The sequence below is a fragment of the Bubalus bubalis genome, chromosome 6 (assembly GCF_019923935.1).
Source record: "Bubalus bubalis isolate 160015118507 breed Murrah chromosome 6, NDDB_SH_1, whole genome shotgun sequence".
NCBI lineage: Eukaryota > Metazoa > Chordata > Mammalia > Artiodactyla > Bovidae > Bubalus > Bubalus bubalis.
The window spans coordinates 85,654,017-85,680,009 of record NC_059162.1 but is presented as its reverse complement, the minus strand read 5'-3'; the positions used below and the strand labels follow the sequence as shown (position 1 = coordinate 85,680,009).

Sequence of the window (25,993 nt, the reverse complement as noted above, 5' to 3'; positions counted from 1 at the left end):
GACTCTCTTCAACCTACAGCTGTTCCTGACCCAACAGCTCCAACCCTGATATAATAGAAACATGCCTTGGCAAAAGCCTATAGTTAACTCTTATCACATTATCGAAACAGACAACCCACTTTGCCTGAGATGTCAGCCTTAGACAGATTAGTACAACTTCAAGCCAAAAAAAAAAAAAAGAGGGCAAAGAGATCTTTTAAATCTTAAAGGAGAAAACTGTGAGATCTCTGTGTGCCTGGATACATGTATGTCTCAGTGTATGTCTTTGTCTCTGGATAATATTGCTGAGGTTAATTTATAAATGAGCTAAACAACAGTTCATGGCTTCTGAAAGAAAGATGCATGTTTTCACTAAAAAAGGTATAAGAAATAGAATTACATTTTATTAAGAGAAAAAGGAAGTATGGCTTATAGATTGGCTGTTCTATGAATGGACAAATAAAGTGATGAATACAGAAAGTGTAAAAAAGGTTTGTGGCAAGTAGAAGGAAATGGCAACCCACTCCAGTGTTCTTGCCTGGAGAATCCCAGGGACGGGGGAGCCTGGTGGGCTGCCATCTGTGGAGTTGCACAGAGTCGGACACGACTGAAGCGACTTAGCAGCAGCAGCAGCAAGTAGAAGAGAGTTTTGTGCATGATACAAGTTTCTTAAGACATTAAACTGCCTTTGCCAAAAAAAAAAACACAAAAGCCCCATATATTTCTATCCCATTACCCACTGGAGTCACCTCCTGGGTAAACCTCTCTCACCTAAAATAGGTCACTTCTGATCCTGTGCTGCCCTCCTTAACTGACCCCTCTCAGGTCTCTCTCACTGGACCTACCTCCTTAAAAATCACCCGGCAACAACCTCTGTCAACCATCCAAGAATACACTGAATAACCTGGACACTCTTTAACCTACAGCTGTTCCTGACCCAACTACTACAAGACCTCTGGACCAGTGCCCTGACAGGAACCTCCTTCGAAGACCTGACCGTGCTAGTATCTCAACTGTGACTTCAGGGAACCTTCTACAACCTGACTCCAGAAGAAACTGATTTCTTTACTCTCATTCTCTACATCATTCTACATCCTAATGAACACTGTTCCTCCTCAGATTCAAGCAACCACCAACTTGGGACCTTCTGCCCCTCGCCCTGACTGGCCTCTTCCCGTCTCTTTCACTATAACTGCACTCTTAATCTTAGTCCTTGCTATAGGCCTAATAACTATCTCCCCTCAGGACTGGTCACTTATCCTTCGTCTTTCTGTTGGTATCGCCTACATTGTTAGCTGTGTTCTACTCATAGGGTATTATTTCCTCTGCACTGCCTAACTAACAGAATCATGGCTTCTCTGTTCCTTATCCTTGCTGTGCTTCCCAGCCTTCTGGCTAGTCCCTGCCCCTGCTTAGACATTTATTCCTGTGTTCATTCCTCATGTTATAATAGGGCTCCAAGACCATGCACCATGAACCTCGGGGGGAGACAGTCCAATATCCTATTCACTGTTAAAGTACAAAAGAGAGGAAGTTTCGTGAGTACCTGCCATAAGCCAAATGGAAAAAAAACATATGTTTCTATCCCATTACCCACTGGGGGTACTCAGACGGGGGTGGGATACTAGATCAAAATAAAAAAAGAAAAGAAAAGAAAAAAAAACAAGTTATAAACAACTTAATTTCCCAGTTACAGGTGACCCCTGAGCCTTATAAACGCCTCGACCTCCTTTCCCAATTACGGCCTCTCCTAAAACCTCCCTCTGGTAACCAACACCTTACCTGCCTTCTCAACTCTTCTTTCCAATTCTTCTGTACACACAACAAACATCCCAGTGTTGGATATACATGTCACTGTCTCCCTCACCGCACATAGCAATTCCCTTATCCTCAACCTGGCTGTCACAGAACAACTATATCTCTCCTTCCCAACAAAAAAACCACACAACTCATTGGGCCAGTCTCTGACAATGTCCGACTCTCAGCCTCTTCAAACCTAACCTGTATCAACTACTCTTGTCCCAACTACACTGGTCTTACAAACTCCGCTCCCTCCTTCTGTTCCACTTGGGTTCTTTGGAACAGCACAAATAATTGCACCAATCCAGGAATCTTCATTCTCTGTGGGACCTATGCATATTCATGTCTCCCCCTTGATCCCCTTGGACCTTGCATCATGGTCTTCCTGACCCCAGGTCTAACATTCCTCAAAGAAGTAGAACAAATAGTCTACCCCCAAGGGGAACTTTCCCACAGAAAAAGACGAGCTGTCATAGCCCCTCCTGATTGGGACTGACATAGCAGCAGCCCTAGGCACTGGCATCGGGGGCATCTCAACCTCAGCCCATTTTTACTACAAACTGTCCCAAGAACTTAATGAGGATATAGAGCAAGCAGCAGAGTCCTTCGTTTCAGTCCAAAGACAAATTAACTCATTGGCTTCTGTGGCCCAACAAAATAGGCGAGCCCTGGACCTTCTCACCACAGAAAAGGGAGGGACCTGCCTTTTTCTAGGGTAAGACTGCTGCTATTTTGTTAACGAAATAGGCATACTCCAGGGCAAAGTCAAAGAACTTAGAGGCAGAATTGAACACTGCAAAAAAGAGTTAAAAAACCTTTACACTCCCCAAAACCTGTTCCAACAGGCCCTCCTTTGGTTACTCCCTTTCTTGGGACCATTGGTACTTATCATTTTATTCCTTTTATTTAGACCCTGTCTCTTCAATCTCTTTCAAAGGTTTCTCCAAGAACGGATTCGGGCCATCTCTTGAGACCAAGTCAAGACTGTTCTTTTGCTTGAAACCCTGATGGCGAGAATAAAAAATCAACACTATGGGACTTAGACTTCCTTCCTCCCAGACTACAAACCCCTGACTCTCATTTATCAGCACGAAGAAGCCCTGAACATTAACGGCGGCCACATCTCTTTCTCTTTTTATATATATTCCTTAAAGCCTGGAATGAAGGAAAGTTGCATGGCTCAAGGTAACCTGGAAGTAAAACTCCCCTCCAGGTCCTCCCCACCTTTCTAGGCAAAACAAAGAACTCTCTCACCCGAAGGAAAAATAGACATTAGGTTGATTACACCCAGCTCCAAGCTGGCCCAGCCTCTGGCCAATCTCCAGAACTCCTTGCCCAAGCTGTTTTAAGAGATAACTACTCCCAGCAACCTTGGAGAAGAACAGGTCCCCTTAAGGGGGCTTTCTACATACATGCCTGTATATACTTACTCTTTTCTTAGATGAGTGCAGCAGCTCGATAATCTGACTGCTGCCCCTTCTCACCTCATTAAAGGTAATCTGTTCCTGTAGAGTGCCAGTCTCATTCTTTTTCTGAACCTCACCTACTCTAACTCTGTACTTTACACCTGTCCCTCACCATCTCCCAGAGTTTGCCCAAGTTCATGTCCATTGAATTGGTGATGCCATCCAACCATCTCATCCTCTGTCGCCCTCTTCTCCTCCTGCCCTGACTCTTTCCCAGCACCAGGGTCTTTTCCAATGAATCAGTCGTTGGCATCAGGTGGCCAGAGTATTGGAGCTTCAGTTTCAGCATCAGTCCTTCCAAAGAGTGCTCAAGATTGATTAAATCTCCTAGATGAAATGGCAAATCACTCACAAAGTAACTGATTTCCTAAGGCTCCACTGAAGATGACAAAGCTGGGGTTTGGATCCAGTTCCGTCTGAGTCCAGCTCCTGTGACCTGTCCTAGAGGCTCTGGATGCAGCTCCCTCATTTCCGAGCAGGGCCCCTGCCTTGGGGGGACACGCCCATTCTTCCAGCTTTCCTCCCCCTCCTTGCAACATCACGCCCTAGGAACAGCACAGAGGCGGTGGCTGAGTGGGGAGAGGGTCATGCTCATTCTGAACTTCAGGCTCAGCTTCTCATTCTCTGGAGGCCTGAAAGTAAATTTTTGCTGAAGTGAAGTGAAGAAAATAAACAATTCAGTCCTGGCCAACTGTTCTCCAAGGCACATCTGCTTTCCTAAAAGACAAAAATAGATGAGTTACCTCCTCAGATGGTATCTGTGCCCCAAAAGGATGGAAATCTTCCACCACATCTTGTAAAACCTGAGCAAAGTGAGGGCCTGCCTGGCCCTGGGCCTTTATGCACTGTTTATTTGATCACAACCACCTGGTGTAACCTAAGTCCAGGGAGCTCATTCCACAATCACACACTCCAGCGCCTTCAAGGATCAGACTGGTGAGGCACAGGACGAAGGTACAGAGTGTGGATGAAACAAACGAGGGGTTGGGTTGACCTAGAAATGTTGTCAAGTCAAAAGTCTTTCAAAAATCCATTAGCAAATGATAAGGACAAAAGCAGACAAAAAGCAAAATTTTGCATTTTTTTTTCAATTTTCAGAAGACGACTGATGAAAAGTATAAGCAAATGAATGTCAAAGTTTCTCAAGCAGGAGGCGCTTTTCCCTATGGCAGGTTTCCTGCCTTAATAACTGGGAATCTCACTGCCACAGGACCCCACCCCCACTGCCCATAGGATAGAAGTAAGACTCCACCTCATCCCACCTGTGTTCACCTGCTCCAGGCTTCCCTCACCCCTTCCCCTTCATGATGTTTTCCTCCCTGACTTGGGCTACAACACCCCACACAGGGCTCTACCACCATCTCTCTTGTGGATGTTTTCATAACTTACTTTCTCCCTAAGTAATGCATGTTTACTGGAAAAATGAAGAAAATGTATGAAAAATATAGAAGATGTCTGTAATTCTATAATCCAGACAAAACCCTTGTTAACATTTTGACATATGGCCTACCTGTCTTTGAAAAGATTCTGCTGTACACCCTCACTGGCACGACCCTCTGTAGTTAATTCTGGGTGCTGCTTTTTCATGTTTCCCCAAGTAATGAAATATTCTTGGAAAGCAGTAATGCAGCATGCTTCCATTGTGTCCTCTGCCTGAAACCACTTGTTGAGGAAATAAAATCAGAGAGTAGCTGCACAAGTGTTTAATAAATCGAAATATGCTTCAGAATTATGTCATTTTTATATAATTCTGTTTCTGTGTTTCTCACCAGCACATGTCTAATCATTTCTGTTCCTCTCATTCTGATTTCTTTATCCATCACTAATGGAACAATGAAGAAATTGGTTCAAACGATACCAAATTAGTTGTATTGTAAATACCCAAGATTTTCCTACAAGAATTCAGATATTGTGACAAAATTGGACCCACAGAGTCAGGAAGCAGTGTTACAGTACTGGTTCCGTCAGGACCCAGCTCTGGGCTGTGAGTAAATCATTTTTCTCAGCAACATAAACAATTCTCACTTGTCAAACTTGTGAAGTAATCTTTCTCCTAACCACAGTATGTGGCTGGGAAAGGATACCAGTGAGACAGGAGACATGATTTATAAATCATGAAAAGTAGGGCTACTTTACTTCAAGTCTTCATCCTGGACTACGGGAAACATAGGCCTTCTCCTTGGTGCTTCCACTAGCTGGCCATCACTAACCAGGTCAGTTGCCTCACTAGGAATGAGAGAACTGGCCTAGGGCTTTGGAAAAAAGATCTTTCTAATCTTATCTCCTATGATCCAGTTATTTCTTTTTGAAAATGAGGATTCAGACTCATGTTTTTCAAGAAGTTGTTTGCTGTTTTGCTGGATCAAAGGGGAAAACCTTACATGAAGAAAATACAAGTTTGCAATGATAGTTGACTGTGCATACATCCTAATTCCACACCTGATCATCTTTCCAAGAGAAGGGAAGGAGCTTTCCACATCCCATTCCTTCAAGGAAGTTTTCTTTACCAAGTGCTGGATCAAGAATGAGGCAAAGCAACAGTGCCCGAAGATGGGAGTATGGTGTGAAAAACCTGACAGCTGTGTTGACTTTGTGACTCAGTGCATTTTTCAGGTTTCTATATTCTGCTGTGTGCAGCTAGCCCTCATTCTGTAATAGCTGAGAGTATCCCCCAAATGCTTGCTTTTTCTAGATTTGACTCTTAGGCAGAAAGACAGCTTGTGAGAACTCTTGATTGCAACAGTGGCTCCAAGTTCTACCCTCGCCCTGTACCCCCATCATTTGCAATGGGATTCATAGCTCTTTCCCCCAAATTCTGCTGTTCTCCCTTTCCTTTGAACTGGGGCTATAATCTGCATGGGCAGCAGAATGCAGTCGCAGTGATGGTCACTAGTTCCCAGCTAGGCCTTTTGGAGGCACTGCGTGCTTCTGTTCTCCCACCTGTGGTCATATTTTCCACAAGTACACCAGCTGGGCTAACCTGCTGGAAGGAAAAAACCTAGAAAAGAGCCCTGTTGTCCCAGCCAGGGTCATCTTAGATCAGCCTTCAGCCAGTTGACCTTCCAAACAGGCAAGGAAGCCCAGCTAAGATCAGTCGAGCTCCCAGGCTCAATTGTAGACTTGGGAGCAATAATACATATTATTTTAAGTAACTGAGTTCTTGACTTTATTATGTAGTAATATAATGATCAATATATATAAATATGAACTCAGTGAATCTTAAAATGGAAGTTACTTTAGGAAAATAAGTAACATTCTAATTGTGTTAGCAAGAGCACTAGATCAGAACTTAAATATAACCAACAAGGACCTACTGTATAGCACAGGGAACTATACTAAATATTTTGTAATAACCAGTAAGGGGAAAAAAAGTAGAAAAAAAGATATAAATGTATGTATAACAGAACCACTTTTCTGTACACTTGAAACTAATATTGTAAATCAACTATACATCAATAAAAATTTAAAAAGAAACCAGAATCTTGAGTCTTTGGCCCTTTTCTGCCAATTCCTTGGGCAGATGACCTTGGATGAGAAACAACTTTCTCTGAATCCTAATTTCCTTATATTGCAAGTTAGATACTGATCCCTTTATGTTTAACTGCTAATAATTGGGTTTTTGTAAGTAGTAAATCGGAGAAGGCAATGGCACCCCACTCCAGTACTCTTGCCTGGAAAATCCATGGACAGAGGAGCCTGGTAGGCTGCAGTCCATGAGGTCGCTAAGAGTCGGACACGAGTGAGCGACTTCACTTTCACTTTTCTCTTTCATGCATTGGAGAAGGAAATGGCAACCCACTCCAGTATTCTTGCCTGGAGAATCCCAGGGATGGCGGAGCCTGGTGGGCTGCCGTCTATGGGGTCACACAGAGTCGGACACGACTGAAGTGACTTAGCATTAGCAAAGTAGTAAATAAAACAATTTGCTTGCCAATGAAATCTATAATTAGAAGAGTGTGATACAACTTTGAATAAAAACAGCAATAACAACAAAACCAATGAGGCCAGAATAATTTCATACTTAAATAAAGCACCTGAAGCTTTGTACTATAATAGGAAATTGGAAGCTCTTGTAGACAGGAAGACTGAAAGGTTTTCCTACATCTCATGTCTGCTTTCATGTTGGAAAGTGACTTGTCAAAATGAGCAATGGTAGCATAGAATGAGAGTAAGAAAGACATAGAAGATCTAATTAGAATCAGTCTAGATACACGCAGGACAGAGTCCTACAGCAGGAAACCTGGGCTCTGCATCACGTCTATGTGGGTTCAAATTCCAGTCCCTCCCTTACTGTGCCTTTGTGTCATGATCAGCAAAATTATACTGTTGCAGATAATCAATCTATATTTAATTTAATGATTAGAAAAACTACTCTGAATTTTAGAGTGTTAACTCACTAGCATTTAGTTATTTTTTAAAGAAGACACTGCTAGGAAGAGCACAGGCTTCAGTATTTGATAAACATGTTCAACACTGAGTTCTAGCTCTGCTTCTATGAGCTTTATTACTGTAGATACCACAGTTGGCCCTTCTAAGCTTCAGTTTCCTTCCTTAACCCCAATGTGGTGACAGGAATTTGAACCATGTAAGGTTACACTACAACACGTGGTCCATGAGAGTTGCATTGTTTTTCCCCCGCTACCTGATCACTGTCATATCCTCCAGGCTGAATGCTTGACACAAAATAGGTGCTTAGGAAACATTTATAGAATTAAGGATTTGGGAAATTATTTGAAACGATGTCAGCAACATACTTAACTCGTTATCTGGTACATATGGAGAATTTTGTTACTCATTTCACGTTGTTATGAGTTAAAACACCCTTTTTTAACAGGCAGGCTGGGAAACATGAGAGAAAGCATTTTCTCTGCATTCTCTTTTGTACATTTCAAGTTGTGCACCATGTAAATGTATTAACTAGATTTTTAAAGGGTTATTAGAATTTAAAAAGGCAAAGGGACCTCATCAGAAAACGGATAGAGTAGAACCTCATCTACTTAAGTCCATGGCACCCAGAGTCACTTGTGATGCCCATAATGATAAGGAAGCGGCCCCTTTACCGGAACCTCCTCCAACCTCTTTCTTAGAAAATAGCTTTATTTTTGTGAGTGGGCAGCCCTAAAAGGATCATGGAACTTAAAGCTCTATGAAGATGGTGAGGTTTTAACCTTCTTTGTGGGTAACAGGCAGAGGCTAAGCTTCTGTCTCTGGTGTTCTGGGGACAGAACAACTTGATGGTGAAATCTCCACCAGAGTCAAGGCAGGGCTTAGGAAGTAAGGGCATGAGTCCTCGTGATGCTCCACCCAGGGACTCCTAAGATGTAATTGCAGCAAGGGTGAGTCATGCTGGGCAGGGCAATCTAGAGACATTCCAACTAGAGCAAAGCCTCACAAGGAGAAGAGTAGGGAAGGGTAAAGAGAGAGACTCTGGGTTCCCGCACTCCTATTTTTTTCTACTCACCTATTGAAAAAGGCAGAAAGGATTCCCTTTTTTTAAACTGCCCATTCTCCAGAAAATGCTCTGGATTGAATGTGTCAGGGGTAGCCCACTCTGCAGGGTCCCTGTGCAGTACAGTCAGGTTGGTCGTGACCATGGTGCCCTGGAGAAGGCAGAAAAGACTCATGCTAGACATGACACACACAACACACGTGTGAAATGGGGCAGCAGCCCCCCAGTCTCCTATATCAATGTTGACGGCACCCCAAATTCCCTCAAACTCCCCAAGCCAGTTACTTCAGAGCCCAACCCCTACGACTCAGCTCTTTGCCATGGGTCAGCTTAAAATTGTGGACTGGAATTGTGTGTTGGGAATTTGATCAGGGAAGTATGACTACTCTTAGTGCAGAATGCATCTCTGCAGGGACCTTTCAGTGTTGATCTTGGGAGGGAACACATATGATTCAATGAACATGTATGCAACAGGTATGAACCATGTGACAGTGGGCAAGCAGTTCTGGACCAAAATCAACCCAGCTGCTCAGTGAAGTGGTAACTATGGCAGTTTATATAACAAAAATGTTTCATTCATCTAAGTTTCTCCCTCCATTCTCTTCCCTCCATTATCTAGCACATTCCACAGAAGGTTTAATGATAGAATCAGGTCACCCAGTGGAAGGAACCACTATCCTTTTTGGTATACAGCAAGAAACTCAGGAGTCCTCCTTAGTGCCTCCCTTTCCTCCTTTTTGCCTTCATCCAGTCCTTCAGGCAGGCTGGTCAATTTTACTTGAAATTTCTCTTGATTCTGTCACCTGCATTATGCCCACTGCCAGGTCCAAGGTACTACCTTGGTTGTCCACACATTCCTACAGTAGCTCTGACTACAACTCTATATCCTCTCTTCCCCTTCGATGTTCTCAACACAATGAAAGCAGAGTTAGCTCTGGGACATGATTTAATCATGTTAGTCCTGTCCACCCACCATACCTGGCACTTGACAGACAGCCTTCAAGAGCTCCCATCACTCTCAGATTAAGGACACATCACCTGCCCTGTTGGAGCCACTGTCCTTCTACCTGCACTCCCACTACATCCAGCCTCTTTCAATTTCTCAATCTGTCATTTGTCCCCACTCCTTTCCATGCCATTTTGCATGGCAGCCTCTGGGTATCTTCATGCCAATGAGTACTTGCTGGAGTTACCAGTGTGTTTGTCCCTGCTGTGAGCCACAGCTCCCCCCGCCTTTCCAGGACACCCTCCAATACTAGCAGGTAGGTCTGGTCCAGCCTCTTACGAGGTCACTGCTTTTTTCTCCTGGGTCCTGGGGTGCACACCACCTTGTGTGTGCCCTCCAAGAGTGGCGCTTCTGTTACCCCCAGTCCTGTGGAATCCCAGCAATCAAACCCTGCTGGTCTTCAAAGCTAGGTTCTGTGGGGGCACTTCCTCCTGTTGTCAGGCCCCCAGGCTGGGGCACTTGACATGGGGCTCAGGGCTTCCACTTCTGTGGCAGAATTTCTGTGACGTAATTGGCTTCCTGTTTGCGCAACGCCCACCCAGTGAGTATGGGACTTGACTTTATCCTAATTGTGCCACTCCTGCCATCTTGCTGTGGCTTCTTCATCTTTGGATGTAGGTTATCTTTTCTGGTAGGTTTCTTTTTTTTTTTTTTTTTTTTTGGTCAGTGGTTGTTCAGAAGATATCTGTGGTTTTTGTGTTTGCATAAGAACGTTAAGTTCAAGTCCTTCTACTCCACCATTGTGAGCTAATCAACCAGGACCTAGCTTTCTGTGACCTAAGTTTTACCCAATTTGAGGAGCATTCTCATCGTGTATCCTTCAGCAAGTACCTGCCTTTCCTCAGCACCCAATGCCCTATCTTCTTTTCCTCTGCATTTAGTCTAGTATCACTTGCTCCTAGAGGGTTGCTTGCAGAGGCCTGGAAGCCAGTGCTTCAGAACTCCTCCGCTTGGGGCTGAGAGAAGCGTGGGGAAGCACTGCGCATGCCACCCCTCACGGTGATTATTCGAGCTGCTATTAAAACTCAGTTTTACTTGGCTTCCTGGGCCTGCAGAATGCTACATCAGAAAAGAAAACTTGTTATGACCAGTCTATTGACTTAGAATGGTTATTGGGAACTAAATTAATTGGTACGAATATACAAAGATAACCTGTGAAGTCATTTAGACTTCAGATTTCACCCACAAAATGGTCAATCAGCAAAAGAAGAGTAAACGCAATCATTGCAGGAATAGCTGCTTTTCCCAGCTCTGCAGGATGGGGACAAAGGGGAATGCAATGGGGAAGTTCCTACTGTTCTGCCTTGATATCAGCCCCAGGTTCCACACACAGAGGAACTCAGACAAACTGCAATGGATCCACAGAGATGGACCAAGGAGTGAGAAAGGAAAGAACTGTGAATGTGCAGTGTGCAGAGAGGGCACTCGGGGGCACAGGAGAGCTGTCTGCTGAGGTCCTAAGAGTGGTGGGCAGAATGAGAACAGAATTGCCTTTGTGAGGACAGGGCCCCACAGAGAATAATTGCAGGGAGGCTTTTTTAAAGGCAAAGTAAAGTAACCCTTGAGGAGAGAACTTGGTGTAGAACAGAAAAAGATGAGCCTGGGAATCAGAAAATCTGTTTCTGGAACCCAACTGTGGTCATTTTGTAGTTGAGAAGTCTTTAAAAGACTAGTAACTCTCTCAGCTTGAAGTTCAAATTTGTAAAATGAGGATAACAAAATTATTCTGAGGACCAATACAGATATTCTGAGAGAACCTGAGCAGCCAATGGCACATGGTATATGTGGGTTCGTTGCTCGGTCGTGTCCGACTCTTTGCAACCCCCATGGACTGTAGCCCGCCAGGCTACTCTCTCCATGGGATTCTCCTGGCAAGAACACTGGAGTGGGCTGTCATTCCCTTCTCCAGGGGATCTTCCCGACCCGGGGATCAAATGTGGGTCTCCTGCATTGCAGGCAGATTCTTTACAGTCTGAGCCACCAGGGAAAACCAATGCCACATAATTACTGCTTAAAAAGCACACGTTCCTTTCTCTCCTTTTCTGATATTTAGTACTACACGCACTTGGATTGTTTCCCCTTGAGATGCAGTCCCATCAAGAGGGTGTATGTACATCAGAGCTGGAAAAATACATTTGGGGATATTATGTTAGAAACATCACTTTAATGTGATTTTGGTTCAGATGGTTTCAAATATTTATTCATATTTCAATATTCTAAACCATCAGGATTGTGAAGCAGAATTTTCCAACATACATGTGGCAGGTCCATATCCTGTGAGAAGCTCTCCCAAGGCAAAGAAAAGGACCTCACGGCAAAGTCTGACTGAGAATTGCTGCCTGCTGTCTCCCCACAGGAATTAACAATGCACATCACATATTAAGACACTGAGATATCTCAAATCTAAAACAGCAAATCTTTGCCTAAACATGTTTGACCTAGGAATCCCCTTACTTTCCCACAACACCTATTAACGGTTTTTTGAACTAATGTTCTAAAAACCCCACAGGAAAAAAAAATTCTACTATTACATCAGCAATAATATTAATATATCTCTCTCCCTATTTAAGTGCTTCCCTAAGACAAGAAAACACATCACAGTTCCCATTGAGACTCCAACCATTTACATATATGAACTTGGAGACCTGAGGCTATGAGAGAGGCCCTAATTACCTTGGGCAGGTGGTATCCAGCTAGGGTGGTGTCCACTGCCACCTCCCGGGGCACGTTCAGAGGGATGATGTTTCCCATTCTCAGCACCTCGTGGATGATGGCGTTGGTGTAGGGCATGGACTCTGCGCGGCCATGCTTGGTTTCTGAGATCGGCCAAGCACCTTATCAATCTCAGCTTGGACTTTTTCTGGAAAATAAGAGGAGGTTGTATTATTCTAGTATTCCATAATTTTTCTTAAGCCTGGTTAAGCTAAGGAATGGAATAACCAGGATCAAAATGGCTATTTTAGGTTCTCCAGACTAGCTCTTCAGGGAGGTTATGTGAGTAGGAAGTAGGCCCTGGTGTGAGACAAATCTGGTGGCAAATTCTTGCTGGACAACATTCCTGCTGTGAGTTTCTGAAGCTCTTTGAGCCTCAGATTACTCTTCTTAATAGTGAGGATAAATCAAATAGCACCCTTTAGGAATACTGAGATTTACATGAACTAATTTAGGGAAGTATTCTGACCTGACCCAGGCCTACCCCCTGATGTGCTCACCTTGGATTTCAGGATACAAGGCCATGTAGAGCAGTCCCCACTGCAAGGTGGTTGAAGTTGTCTCTGTTCCAGCAAAGAAGAGGTCCAGGGTATTGTAGATAAGGTTTTCTTCATGGAAACATGAAGCAGCATTGCCCTTATGCTAGAAAGCACAGTGATTATTGGTTTATTGAGACGGTTCTTAGTTGCCACAACACAGAGGGGTTCATCCTAGACAGAACAGGGGTTCATCCTAGACAGAACATGGGAGGAGAGACCACTCCCTCCCCAGGAGAAATGGCTTTCCCTTTGGTCATCTCAGGAGGCAGAGACTTATTACTCCAGTATAATTAGCATCCTCCTGCCCCAAGTGCTAGAATCTTCTGTTAGCTCTGGTGGATGAAAATTGAGACAATAAATTTATTTTACTTCTATAACTTGGGAGAATCTATTATTACATTTGAAAAACAGTCTTGAGTTCCAATATTAGCCACATCATTCACTATCTGTACAACTTGGCCAGGTTACTAAACCTCAAACTTATCAGCCTGTCTATGTTTCACTTTCCTGATTCATAAAATAGAAATAATAACACTCACCCCTTAAAGTTATATTGTAGATTATGTGAGTAGAAAGGGCACATAACAAATTTTCAACAAGTGTTTGTATTGATACCAGAAAGAATAAAATGCATTTCTCTCAAGTACAATTCTCACATCGCCCCAGTTAAACTTCTCTGATTCAAACAGTCATTCCTCATGGCACCCCAGCGTCTTCACCACCGTCCTCCAAGAGCTTCAGTGTGTCCATGTGACTCTGTGTGTGATCCCACACCTGCACACCTCATAGCAAGTAAAGTCTCTTTCTCTCAGGAAGAATCAGTGCCTCTATCTACGTTGTAAGAGTAAGGTGAACTAAGAGAGGAGATGGGAAAAAAATGCACCATTCTTTTAACTCCAGGAGAAGGAATGAACAATCTAATGAGAAAAAAATTATAACACTGATGCAGTGATGAGTATTAACCAGGGGGTTCACTATGTTAAAAGATATATATACAAACTAGCCTTTTTTTTGCTTCTCCTATATAATATTGGAAAGTGGATGAGATGAGGATGTGGGAAGAGGCACATGTCCCTCCACTTCAGGCTTAACTCTGGCCTCTGCCTCAGCTTCACTTGTGTTCTGTACTAGGGAGCTAAAGAAAGGGGCGAGAGACTGGGCATTGGCCCAAGCAATAGTGTAACAATGGTTCTTCATCCTTTTGTGCACAGGCACTTCAGACTCAGCTAGAAGACAGAGACTGAACAATGAAAAGGCAGTTGTTTGGGCTTTTCAAAGACCTCAAGTCAATTACTCTTACACTAATATTTTTATTTCTAATTGTATCATCAATTCTGAGCTAATGATATTTCTAATCTCTATATCCTTCCCCTGTGGTGGGCTGAAAAATGAGCCATAAAAATTGTCCATTTTTGTGGGGAGATTATCCTGGATTATCCCAGTGTTTCAATTATAATCACAAGAGTCTCTATAAGAGGAGGCAAGAAGAACATAAAGAGACCACATGAGGATGGTGGCAGAGAAGAAGATATATCAATGGTTTGGAAGATGGAGGAAGGGGCCCTGAGTCATGGAGTACAAGCAGCCTCGAGACGCTGGAGAAGTCAGTCAATAGATTCTGCCCTAGAGCCACTGAAGGAGCCAGCCCTGCCAACACCTTGCCTTGATAAATGTGGGTCTATTTAAGCCCCTAAGTTTGATTTGTCACAGCAGCATAAGAAAGCAGAATCCTTTCACTTGTTCTTTAAGAACACTACTCAGGAAAACACTTAGGTTCTCTCACCTTTTCTATTTCCTGGAGATAAGCATCAATGAAGTCTCTTGCTTCTGCAGGATTCCAGTCTCTCATGTGGTTTTCAATCACACCAGCAATAAACATTTTCAGTTTCATCCATATCCTAAGGAGTGCATGCTGGGGACCCGGAAGGAAACTCATTATCCTTGGAAAGATATTGTAGAGCTGACGGAGAAAACAAAACAGTCATGAAGACAAGGGGGTGCCAGTTTTCCACTCTTGAAGACTAAGAAACTATTGTATCTTTATATATATTTTCTTTGCTTACACTTAACCCTTTGAGTTACCCTTGGTTCATCTTCTCTGTCTCAATCCTCTTTTCTCTTGGCAAAGTATTTTAGCACTTCTTCCAAAATATAACCAATTTCAGACCACTTCTCACTACTCAATGTATTTGTCATTCTAGTACAAAGCACCAACATTTCTCACCTGGATGCTGTAAAGCCTCCACCATTTCCCTTGATTCTCTCCTTAACCCCCTTCCCAGTTGATTTTCCACTGAGGTGCCAGAGGGACCCTTTAACAGTTTAATAAATCATTTCATCATAAGCATCAACGAAGTCTCTTGCTTTAGCAGGATTCCAGTCTCTCTTGTGGTTTTCAATCACACCAGCAATAAACATTTTCAGTTTCTCCCATTTACTAAAGAGTGTATGCTGGGGACCCGGAAGGAAATTCATTATCCTTGGAAAGACACTGGAGAGCATAATCATTTCACTGCTTATCCCTCAATACTTCACTGACTTTCCATGACATTTCGACAAATTCTACGTTCTTCTCCTGATCTGGACTCCACGTGAGCTGGCCTCTCACCCTCCTGTCCTCTCTTCTGCTATCACTTGCTGTCATCTTACTCTCTCTTAGTCTTTCTAGTGCAGCCCCTTTGGTCTCTGTGACAACCTGAAGGATGATAATGTTTAGTACTTTGCGTTGGCTATTCATACAATCAGATTGGTCTTCCTCTGAAATCTGTACAACACTAGCCCTGTACTTCATTCATGTCCACATAAGTGTCACTTACTTGGACCTGTCTTTCCTGGTATCCTCTAATCAGCAGCACCCTTGGGACTCTTCTCCTATTCCCTTATATTGTTTTACTATTTGTTCATGGCAATTGTCTCTAGTGTGTGTGTGTGTGTATGTGTATCTTTGAGTGTGCATAAAACAAGAATATTCATTGCAGCTTTATTCATAATATCCCTCAAATTAGAAATCCCTCTAATTAGAAATGTGTTTATCAATCAATCCCCCAAGCCATTATTCAAGAGAATAACAATCAGTGTCACATTCATGAAGTGGAAAACTATGCAGAGTAAAATAAGAGGAACTAACAAATGAATCAAAACAACGTACTGAGGGAGAGTCAGGCACAGAAACACACATCTGAGGATCACGGAGGTGTGGAGCTAGGGAGGAACGTGGAGAGGAGAGACTCAAAAGTGATGGCGATACTGTTTTTTAAGGAAAAAAACGTAAGTGCATACGTGTCTGTCATAATAAATTCTGTACTTTAAATGACCATAAGAAATGTTTTTTATTGATAGTAAATATTTAATGTGTGTGTGTTAGTAGCTCAGTTGTGTCTGACTCTTTGCAACCCCTGGACTGTAGGTCCTCAGGTTCCTTTGTGCATGAATTCTCCAGGCAAGAATACTGGAGTGGGTTGCCATTCCCTTCTCCAGGGGATCTTCCCAACCCAGGGATGGAACCTAGGTCTTGCACATTGCCGGTAGAATTTTTACCATCTGAGCCACCAGGGACAAAAACACTAAAGTCAACAGATTTATTTTAAACAAGTTTGTGGTGAAGTCAATTTCAAAGGTTGCATTTTAGCCTAAAACAAAAGGAAGACCATCTCATCTGTATCTGACATTAGCCCACTGTCTTTATCCAAGAGACGAAGTGAGAAGGGGCTCACCTGGCAGCACGTTGATGACCTCAGATGCATCACCTCATCGAACAGCCTCAGTAGCTCCTGGAACTGATCATCCTGGTAGTCAAACCGCTCCCCAAAGGTGATGGAGCAAATAATATTGGAAATGGCATTGTTGATTGTGAAGTGAGGGTCAAAAGGCTGTCCTGGAGGCAGGAGAAGAGATAGAGCCTTCAGATTGGTTTTCTATTTTCCAGAGAACCTACTCTCTGTGACATACGGCACACTGACTACAGAACCACATCCTAGACTGTGTCCACAGCCTCTGCACAGGGTCTGACTCGGTACTTAGTCAATGTCTGGGAAATCGAAGTGATGACCAGGATTTAAAACCAATAGTAAGTTTTAATACCCCTCTTCTTCTTCTTAATTCTTGACCCCCACGAGGGCAGGTCATGGTTAGCTGTTCACTGTCATTCCCTCAGTGCCCCACAGTGCTGGGCACAGGACAGGCACATGAGCTCTAACTGAGCATCTGACTAGTGAATGAGTAGACCACAGTCACCGCACCTGTCCTGGGACCTGATTACCGTTCTCCTCTCCTATTTCCTGGATGAGGTAGGCAGCCTCTTCCTGAATGTGTTCCTCTAAGCTCTTCTTTCCTAAACCAAAGTTCCTCAGAGTTGTCAGAGCAAATCTTCTTTGTTCTTTCCACACATGGCCATCGGACATGATCAATCCTGGGAAAAGAAAGCTAACATTAAAAAGAGCCAACAAGACCCATTAAAGATAATGTACCAGATGGAGGAAACGAGGGCTTTAAGGTGCTTGAAAACTATTCAGAGAAATAATTCCAAAGCAATGATCCCTTGAATTTACTGATTGCTTGTCATGATGGACATGCTAGCATTTTTAATGCATTGTGTAATTTAGTGTTCACAGAAACTCTCTGAGGTAGGTACAATCGTTAGGCCAAACCAACAGCCTAACTTTGACGATGAGAAAAATGAGACATGGGAGATAAAAGGAAATTCTGCTAGGTCACAGAGTGAGTAAGCAGCTGAACAGGCATTCAAATTCAAGTCTGCTTGACTCCAAAGCCTGTCGTTTGATTACTTGTCTCATAAGAATATTTAATTACTGGGACTGAAGCGACTTAGCAGCAGCAGCAGCAGTTACACTACATAGCAAGTATGAACTTATGGATTAGAAGGAGTCAATACCCATAAATAGAAAAGATCTTAAATATCTTAAAAAGATAAGAATCACCCTAGATAACAAACTGTGGACACTGTGCAGAAAGAACACCACAGGCAAAGGAAAACAATCTGTATGGTGTGTGCAGTTGAATTTCAGTGATTTTATAACACAGGAGAGGCCACCATCCTACCATTTCTTCATTCCAGAGCACTCTTCAACTCCTTCTAACGTCTCCTTTCACTTCCATCACCTTAGTGAAATGGCCCTCCCTGCTGTTCAATTCAGGATCCTTTTCAACCCCATCCTAATGAGTCAGCAGCATGAGATCCCTTCTTTCTGAAACATTCTCTGCCAGTGGAGCCCAGGACACCACACTCTCCATAATTTTCTGGTAATTCTATGACTTCAGAGAAATTATCATACCTTAGGTTAACTATCTTCTACTAGGTCTGAAGCCTCTCTTTACCCTATCCTCCATTTCTAGGAAATCTCAATTTCTAAAATTTCAAATCACATCTACTGACAGTAAACACCTATTTTCTGCCTCTCAGCTCTAGACACAGGTACAATTCTCTGCTTGACTCTCTTGGCTTCACATTCAGCATATTCATGACTGAATTCATGATTCGCTCTATACAACTCCCTACCCAGGCCAGCCAACACTTTGTCCTCCTCCACATCTCTCTTCTTTCCTTTACCTACCCACTTGGGTGTGTACCTCAGCACCTCATTCTCCCTCTGTCTAGGTCATCATGTCCTATTGGAGTTGCCTCCTGAGTAGCTTAAATCCATGTATCTTCACAGTCACTCTCCTGCTCTAACCTACTGGACTGACATTTCTTGCTATTCCCCTCTTCTAGGCCACCAACTGTTCTAATCTAAAAGGTTATAATAGTCTCTTGCTTCCTTTATTCCATTCTTGACACTGCAGCTTAGAGAAGTCTTTAAAATGTACCATATAAATATGATGGCTCCTTTCTCTACTTAAACCATTCAGAACCTCCACTGTTATTAGGATAAAAAGCAACATCCTTAAAAAGAACTTGCATGAACTATTTCTGGCCAAACTCAGCAGCTTCATCTTCATTTAATTATCTCCATTTAATCCCTGTGCTTCCCACACTGGCCACCTTTCAATTCCTCAGTTCACTGTCTGTCTTCCCATCTTGGAAACTTTTACATTTTATTCCCTCTGCTGCATTGCTTCATCACTTTATTAAATGTCATTTACTTATATAAGTTTTTCCTGAGTCTCAGGACTAGATTAGATACCTGTAATAAGTGAACCCTGCTCTTATCTTCATAACACTGAGGCCTTAAATTATTAGTGTAATTGATACTGTTTTTCTTAATAGTATGTAAGTTATAGAACAATCAAGGATTTTGTATGTTCTCACTGTTCTGTCATTGGTGCCTAGCACTAGGTACACCTGGCTTTCATGGAGTGAATGGATGTAGAGTTAATAGATTAAATGTTTCAAAGAGAAACTGGGAAACATCTGAAAAAACATGGCTTCTCCCAAATCCCTGACATTAGGGCTGACCCTGCCAGGTTCCCTGAGGGGGTACCTTCAAAAAAATGTGGGGACTCAGCTTCCTAGAGGGGCAGGAATATGATAAGCCTGGTCCTTGGGATTATTGGAGACCCTTTCATGGACCATAGGAATATCAAACATACATTGTTCAAGAAACTTACCTTTATTGTTAAAGATATGTTTTTCAATAGGGATCAAGGGGCGGTTGGCAAAGTTTTGGTCTTGGTGGACAAGGGCTTCTTTGATTAAGGGCAATCCAGTTATAAGAACGGAACGAAATGTACCAAAATCGACGCTAAAAACATTTCCATATTTCTTCACGAACTGAAAAATAGAAGAGCCACAGTTGAATATGCATATGTCTCTGAATCCTGGAATGGAGGGTGTGTGGAGCTGGCAGGAGGCTTGTATTGAGGGGAGTCTCTGTGTTTGTCTGTCTGTGTACCTTGAGCTGTTGGAAATATGTCTACCTGTTTCCATGTTTTTTTGCTCTTATCTAGACTACACTATAGGACATAGACATTCATTATACACACTCATTTATATGTTCAATATACTTGAATTGGGTGAGCACATGTGTCCTGAGAATAAGGCATAAAGATAAAATAAACAAGGTCTCTAACCTCAAGCGTCTTCGAGTCTAATGAAAAGAGAGAATTCAGCCCATGTGACTCACCAGAGAAGGCAGAGATATGTTTAGTGAATTCTGGGGTAGGGAACAGGGACTTCCTAGCAAATCAAATCTACTCAACTAGGAGAGAATGTCCCCTTACTCAGCAGGCTGTAGGTGACAGAAGTTTCATTAGAGGAATTATGGAGAGCAGTACACTAGCTGTGGAGACATGTGGAAATCTTAACTCTGTGGTTGACTAGCTGTGAGCACTCAGGAAAGCTACTTCATTTTTTTATGAGCCTCACCTTCCCAGATATAAAAGGTTGAAAACTGTTCTTCCCTCAAAGTTTATGTCAGGGGGAATTCCCTGGTGGTTCAGTGGTCAGGACATCAGGACTCAGGCCTTCACTGCTGAGGACCCAGGTTCAATGCCTGGACGGGGAACAAAAGTCCCACAAGCAGCACTGTGTGTTCCCTTCCCTCCAAAGAAGCTTCTGTGAGGAAGAATGAGAACAGCAATGTGAAAGTCACTTTGTTCTCGGGTCCCTGGCAGACGGCCACGGGAGCCTCTGCGGAATGAATGGACTCTGTGTGCAAAGGGATGTGGAAGCCCTTGTTCAAAGGGACAGATAGGACTATCTTCTGTCTCAGTTTCCAAATGAATAAAATGAGGGCTATTACAAATTCCCATCTTTAAGATTCTGGTGATAGCAACCATAACACAATAAGAAAATTATTTTTATTGATATATTTGGGGGTGTATTTTAGCAAAAAGATTCTAATAAGGTATTGACAAAGAAATGGAGGGGCAGTGGCTAGAGAGTGGATGAATGAAGTCCATGAGGCAATCAGGTCAGACAAGTGATGCCACATTTATAATCAACAATTGGTTTTTCCTTGAGTTGGTTACCATACATTTTTGAAGAAAAGGGGAGGAGGGTAGATATAGAAGTAAGCATTGGTTATGTGCTAGTTTACCCTGGGGTAAACTGATATTCACAAACTTGTTTGGTTCCTATAACAACCCTATAATGTATTCCTAGTTTTCAGAAAATGAGGCACAGAGATTTAGTGCCTAGTCAGTGGGCATAAAGTAGAGCTCTAACTCGCTCTGTATGTCTCATCCTTAAATGAAAGCATGGAGAAAGCATATTCTCTCTCTTTTCTGCTGAGTGATGGAACTCCCTAAGGATTAACTGGCCACATTACTTTCCAATTAACTTCCAATGGGATGTGAGTAGTAGTGGTGATGTGTGCATCTTCTGGGTCATGTCCTTAAAGGAAAGCTGCTTCTCACCACCTCCCACTTTCCCCTTTTCATGGTACAGAAATCACACATGTTGAGGGTTGTGGGACCAGAGCAGCAAGATAGAAGCACTGAGTATTTGGATAACCTTGTGGAGCAAAGCAGCCTTGCTATCTTGGTCTTCCTGCCTACATCTCAGCTTATTTGTTTAGAGAAATAAATTTCAATATTCTCACACCACTGTATTTTGGGATCTTTTTGTTACAAGCAGCCTAATTTATATCCTCATAATACATTTATCCTCATTATCTATCACTTCTCATCCTTAGTCCAGTTAGATTTTTTTTGTTATTCACATTTATGTTTCTATAATAAGCCATATAGTTATGGTAGAGAATGTTTCAGAAATGGGGGAAATAAGGAAGGTTCCGCTTATGTCAAACAAATCAACCACTTTCTTCACTGACTTCTCACTTTGTTTTAGCTCATGTTACCTCCCAATTTAAAAATTTACTGTCCACTTTACTCCATATAGCCACTTGCCTCACATTTCTTTCAAGTTCAAGCAAATTCATTTCAACATTCTACAGATATTATCCCCATGGCTTCTAATTCACAGTGAACCTACCTAATAACACCTCATTTGGTTACCATAAATTTATACCACATACTTCATCATATACTCTCTTGTACTATGCCTGTCATATGATAAGCACCTCATAAATATCTATTGGATAAATGAAACCCTGAATAAATCAATTATCTACTATCTCAAGAAGTGTCAGGCAACATAAGTAGAGACTAGGGGTAGGAATCAAGTCTTGTTTTGCCATTATCAATTTTGAATAACTTACACAAATCACTTGACAGTTTTCAGTCAGTTTTCTCAGCCCAAAATGGAAACAACACTAGGCGATGTAACAAGCTATATATGCATAGCCTGTCAGCTTCACAGGAAGCACTTAAAGCAGAATGCAAAGAGATGTACTCAAAAACACTACAGATACATTAAAATGGGGTTCTTACAAAATATTTAAGTGATTCACAGAAAGCCCAGAAATGAGAAATAGAGAAATAGAAAACAAAGTGAAAAATAGAAAATAAATAATAAAATGTCAGACTTAACTGTTCACACATCAGAAATTGTGCTAAATATAAAGGATCTAAGTTCACCAATAAAAGAGAGATTGGCAGAATGAAAAAAATGACCCACCTATATGTTATATATAAGAACTCATTTCAAATATAATCATATAAGTAGCTTAAAAATGAAAGACTGGAGAAGCATATGCTATGCAAATACTAATCAAAAGAGAGGCACTTAGCTATACTGTATCAGGTAAAGTTCAGGCAAAGGAAATCATCAGGGATAAACGGGCGGTTATGTAATAATTAAGAGCCAGTTCACCAAGATGACACAGCAATTTTAATGTGCATGTGCCAAATAAAAGAGATGTCAGATACATAAAGTAAAATGACCCAAACTGACCAGACTGACCAGACTTGAATGTCCAAGTATAGTTGGAGACCTCAGTAAGCCACTCCTAGTAATTGACAGAATTAGTAGATACAAAGTCAACAGGAGACAGAAACACTAAACGATACACTAATTTCTTAAGGTCTGACACAGTACAGAATACTCCAAACAACAACAGCAGAAGACATATTTTTCAAGTATCTGTCATGGGTCATAAAACCAACCTTTACATATTTGTTTAAAGTTGAAATCATACAATATATATCCTCCGACTCTAAATGGACTCCAACTATAAATCACTAACAGAAAGAAAACAGGAAAAGCTTCCAATACTTGGAAATTAAACAACACAGTTCTCAAAGAAAGGTACAGGTTTAGCATCTTAGCTTTAAAACTCTATATACTAATCCTGTCACTTAGTGCTACCAATTGGGTGTTTCTCGCAGAAAGTGATGAAGCCATCTTCATCTGAACTTGGGTTTGTAATACAGGCTTGTGTTGAAAGTGCTCCAGGCATTCTTAGGTAACTTGAACTATTCTGAGCACCAACATTAAGCTATATTAACATTGAACATTCCTTTTATTTAATCATCACAACCACTTACCACAGAGCTGTCTGTCAGGAAGGTACCTGTGCTGAGAGGCAGGGAAGCAGCTGATGATTCTTGAGATAGTGTTGAGTGATGAAAGGAATTTTATGGAAGTCAGGGTGGCCACAGTTAGGGAGCCCTGAGGGGAGATGACAATAAAGTGGAAAGAAGCTACAAGAAGGGATCCATGTGGCTCCCTAAGGAATAAGAACTCTGGGAAGCAGCAGGAAGCACTAAGAAAATCTAGCCAGAGGAATGGTGTTTTAAAATGAGTACGTTATTGAGAGTGGATTGTAGAAGGAGGAGCTTGAAGATGAGGGGCTCTAACCTTGTGGGGATGGGAGCAATGTGGTTGACAAGTGGTGAGGATTTAGGTGGCTCAGACCGTAAAGAATCTGCTTTCAATGCAGAAGCCCTGGATTTCCTAGGTTGGGAAAATCCCATGGAGGAGGGACTGGCAACCCACTCCAGTATACTTGGCTGGAGAATTCCACGGCCAGAGGCGCCTGGAGGGCTACAGTCAGTGGGGTCACAAAGAGTCAGACATGACTGAGTGTCTAATACTTTCACTTCTTTTCTTCATAATCATTTCACACCAGGGAAACAGAACCTCCCAGGGAAAGTATAGCTTCCACTCTCTCTTTCCCCACCAAGGATAATAATGTTAAAAGGACAAAGTGGGAGATTTCCCTGGGGGCGCAGTGGATGAGAATGTGCCTGTCAATGCAGGGGACATGGGTTCTATCTCTGGTCTGGGAAAATTCCATATTCCACAAGCAACTAAGCATGAGCACCTCAACTACTGGGCCCATGATTTAGAGCCAGCAAAATGCAACCACTGAAGCCCTTGTGCCTAAAGCCTATTCTCCACAACAAGAGAAGTCACCACGATGAGAAGCCCACACACCGCCACCAACAGCAGTCCCCACTTGGAGCAACTAGAGAAGGCCCTAGCAAAAGCCAAAAATAAACCAATTAATGTAAAAAAAAAAAAAAAGACAATGTGATCATACTATAAAAAGAATGTCCCGGTAATATGTAACAGAGAAGAGAGAAAGTTGCTCAGTCCTGTCTGACTCTTTGCGACCCCATGGATTTTACAGTCCCTGGAATTCTCCAGACCAGAATACTGGAGTGGGTAGCCTTTCCCTTCTCCAGGGGATCTTCCCAACCCAGGGATTGAACCCAGGTCTCCTGCATTGCAGGTGGATTCCTTACCAATTGAGCTATCAGGGAAGCTCAATGTGTAATAAGACGCAACTAAATGACTTAAAACCGTATTGTGTCTGTCACCCTCAAGGCTCCAATAAAAGAAACGGAAGAGACAAAGGGCCACCTGGTCAGTCAAAAACATTTACTAAGCATGCAGAGTGGGTTCTGAACCATACTGTATCCAAGGATCCCTGACAGAAGAGAAAATATGCGGATGACTAAGCTCCTGGCAGCATGTGAAGGCTTCAGATGAGTGCTTGTTGTCACTGAATCCCTAAATGGTGTCGGACACTTAGCAGCCCCATGGACTATAGCCCACCAGGCTCCTCTGTCCTTGGGGGTGTCTCAGGCAAGAATATTGCAGTGGGTTGCCATTCTTCCTCCAGGGGATCTTCCAGACCCAGGGATCAAACAGGCATCTCCTGCTTGGCAGGCCGATTCTTACCACTGAGGCACCTGAAAAGCTACAGTTCAATAGTTAAACTTTTTCCCACAGCTAGATGGACCGAGAGGCACTTTTTGTTTTGTACAATAAACCTGCACCACCGCCACCAAAGTATATCTTTTCTAGCACACTCAACAGTGAACAGTTAACAATATTTCACACATAGAAAGCACGGTGAATCATGCCACTTGTTACAGTCAAGAGAGAGGTTCAAAGTGGGTGTACCAGGGTGCCTGCTTTAGCCTCAGAAAAGTGAAATTGTTAGTTGCTCCGTAGTGTCCAATTCCTTGCGACCCCATGGACTATAGCCCACCAGGCTCCCTGTTCACGGGCTTTTCCAGACAAGAATACTGGAGTGGGTTGCCATTTCCTTCTCCAGGGGATTTTCCACACCCAGGGATCAAACCTGGAGCTCCTGCACTGCAGGCAGATTCTTTACCGCCTGAGCCACCGGGGAAGCCTCCAGAGCGTGCCCCCTCCCAGGCCTCCCGCCCTCGGTACCCGGATTGGCCCCTGTCCCGCAGGTCAGGGTCAGGACACGCGCGGGCACCTTCGCTCGCTCCTACCCGCTGAAGCGACAGGTACGCCTTGTCGAAGTCCAGTTGGAAGAAGTTGCCTACGAAGGGCAGGGGAGGGGGCCCTGGAGGGTAGTTCTTTGGTCGCCGCCTTTTGAGAAAATCATCTAAGAAAAGAAAGACAACGGCCCCCAGCAGGACAGTGCCAGGACGGAGCGCGGCCCAGAGGGCAGCCGCCAGGGAGCCCAACGCATCCAACATGGCTACGCTGCCTGGTCCCCCCTTCCGCGGTCCGAGTCTGCGGAGGTCCCTGCGGGGCTCTGCCTTCCAGCTGCCAGCACTGCCCTCCTTCCCCAGCGAGCCTGCTTCCCAGGCCCCGCCTCCCCGTCCCTCTGTGCACCCGGTCTTTTCCTTTCTCTTTGGTGCTTTCCTACCCCACCTCCTCCTGCTCTTCTTCTTCCCTCCTCCCGCAACTCCGCTTCGCCCCGCCCCTGGCGTGGCCTAGCTTCCAGTGACGAGGAGGGCCAGATCAGCCCTGGCT

General features: G+C 43.2%; 1 protein-coding gene across 1 annotated transcript; it reads right to left on the bottom strand.

Moving 5' to 3' along the window:
* Positions 1-361: 361 nt before the first annotated feature.
* LOC102410893 (cytochrome P450 2J2-like) lies at positions 362-25,931 on the bottom strand. The gene is given in 10 exon segments (XM_044944914.2): positions 362-3,962; positions 8,707-8,845; positions 12,374-12,498; positions 12,501-12,560; positions 12,913-13,054; positions 14,735-14,911; positions 16,665-16,825; positions 17,210-17,359; positions 19,516-19,678; positions 25,504-25,931. Coding segments are annotated over 10 exon segments (1,506 nt in total). The 5' UTR covers positions 25,714-25,931; the 3' UTR covers positions 362-3,783.
* Between the last annotated feature and the right edge of the window lie 62 nt (positions 25,932-25,993).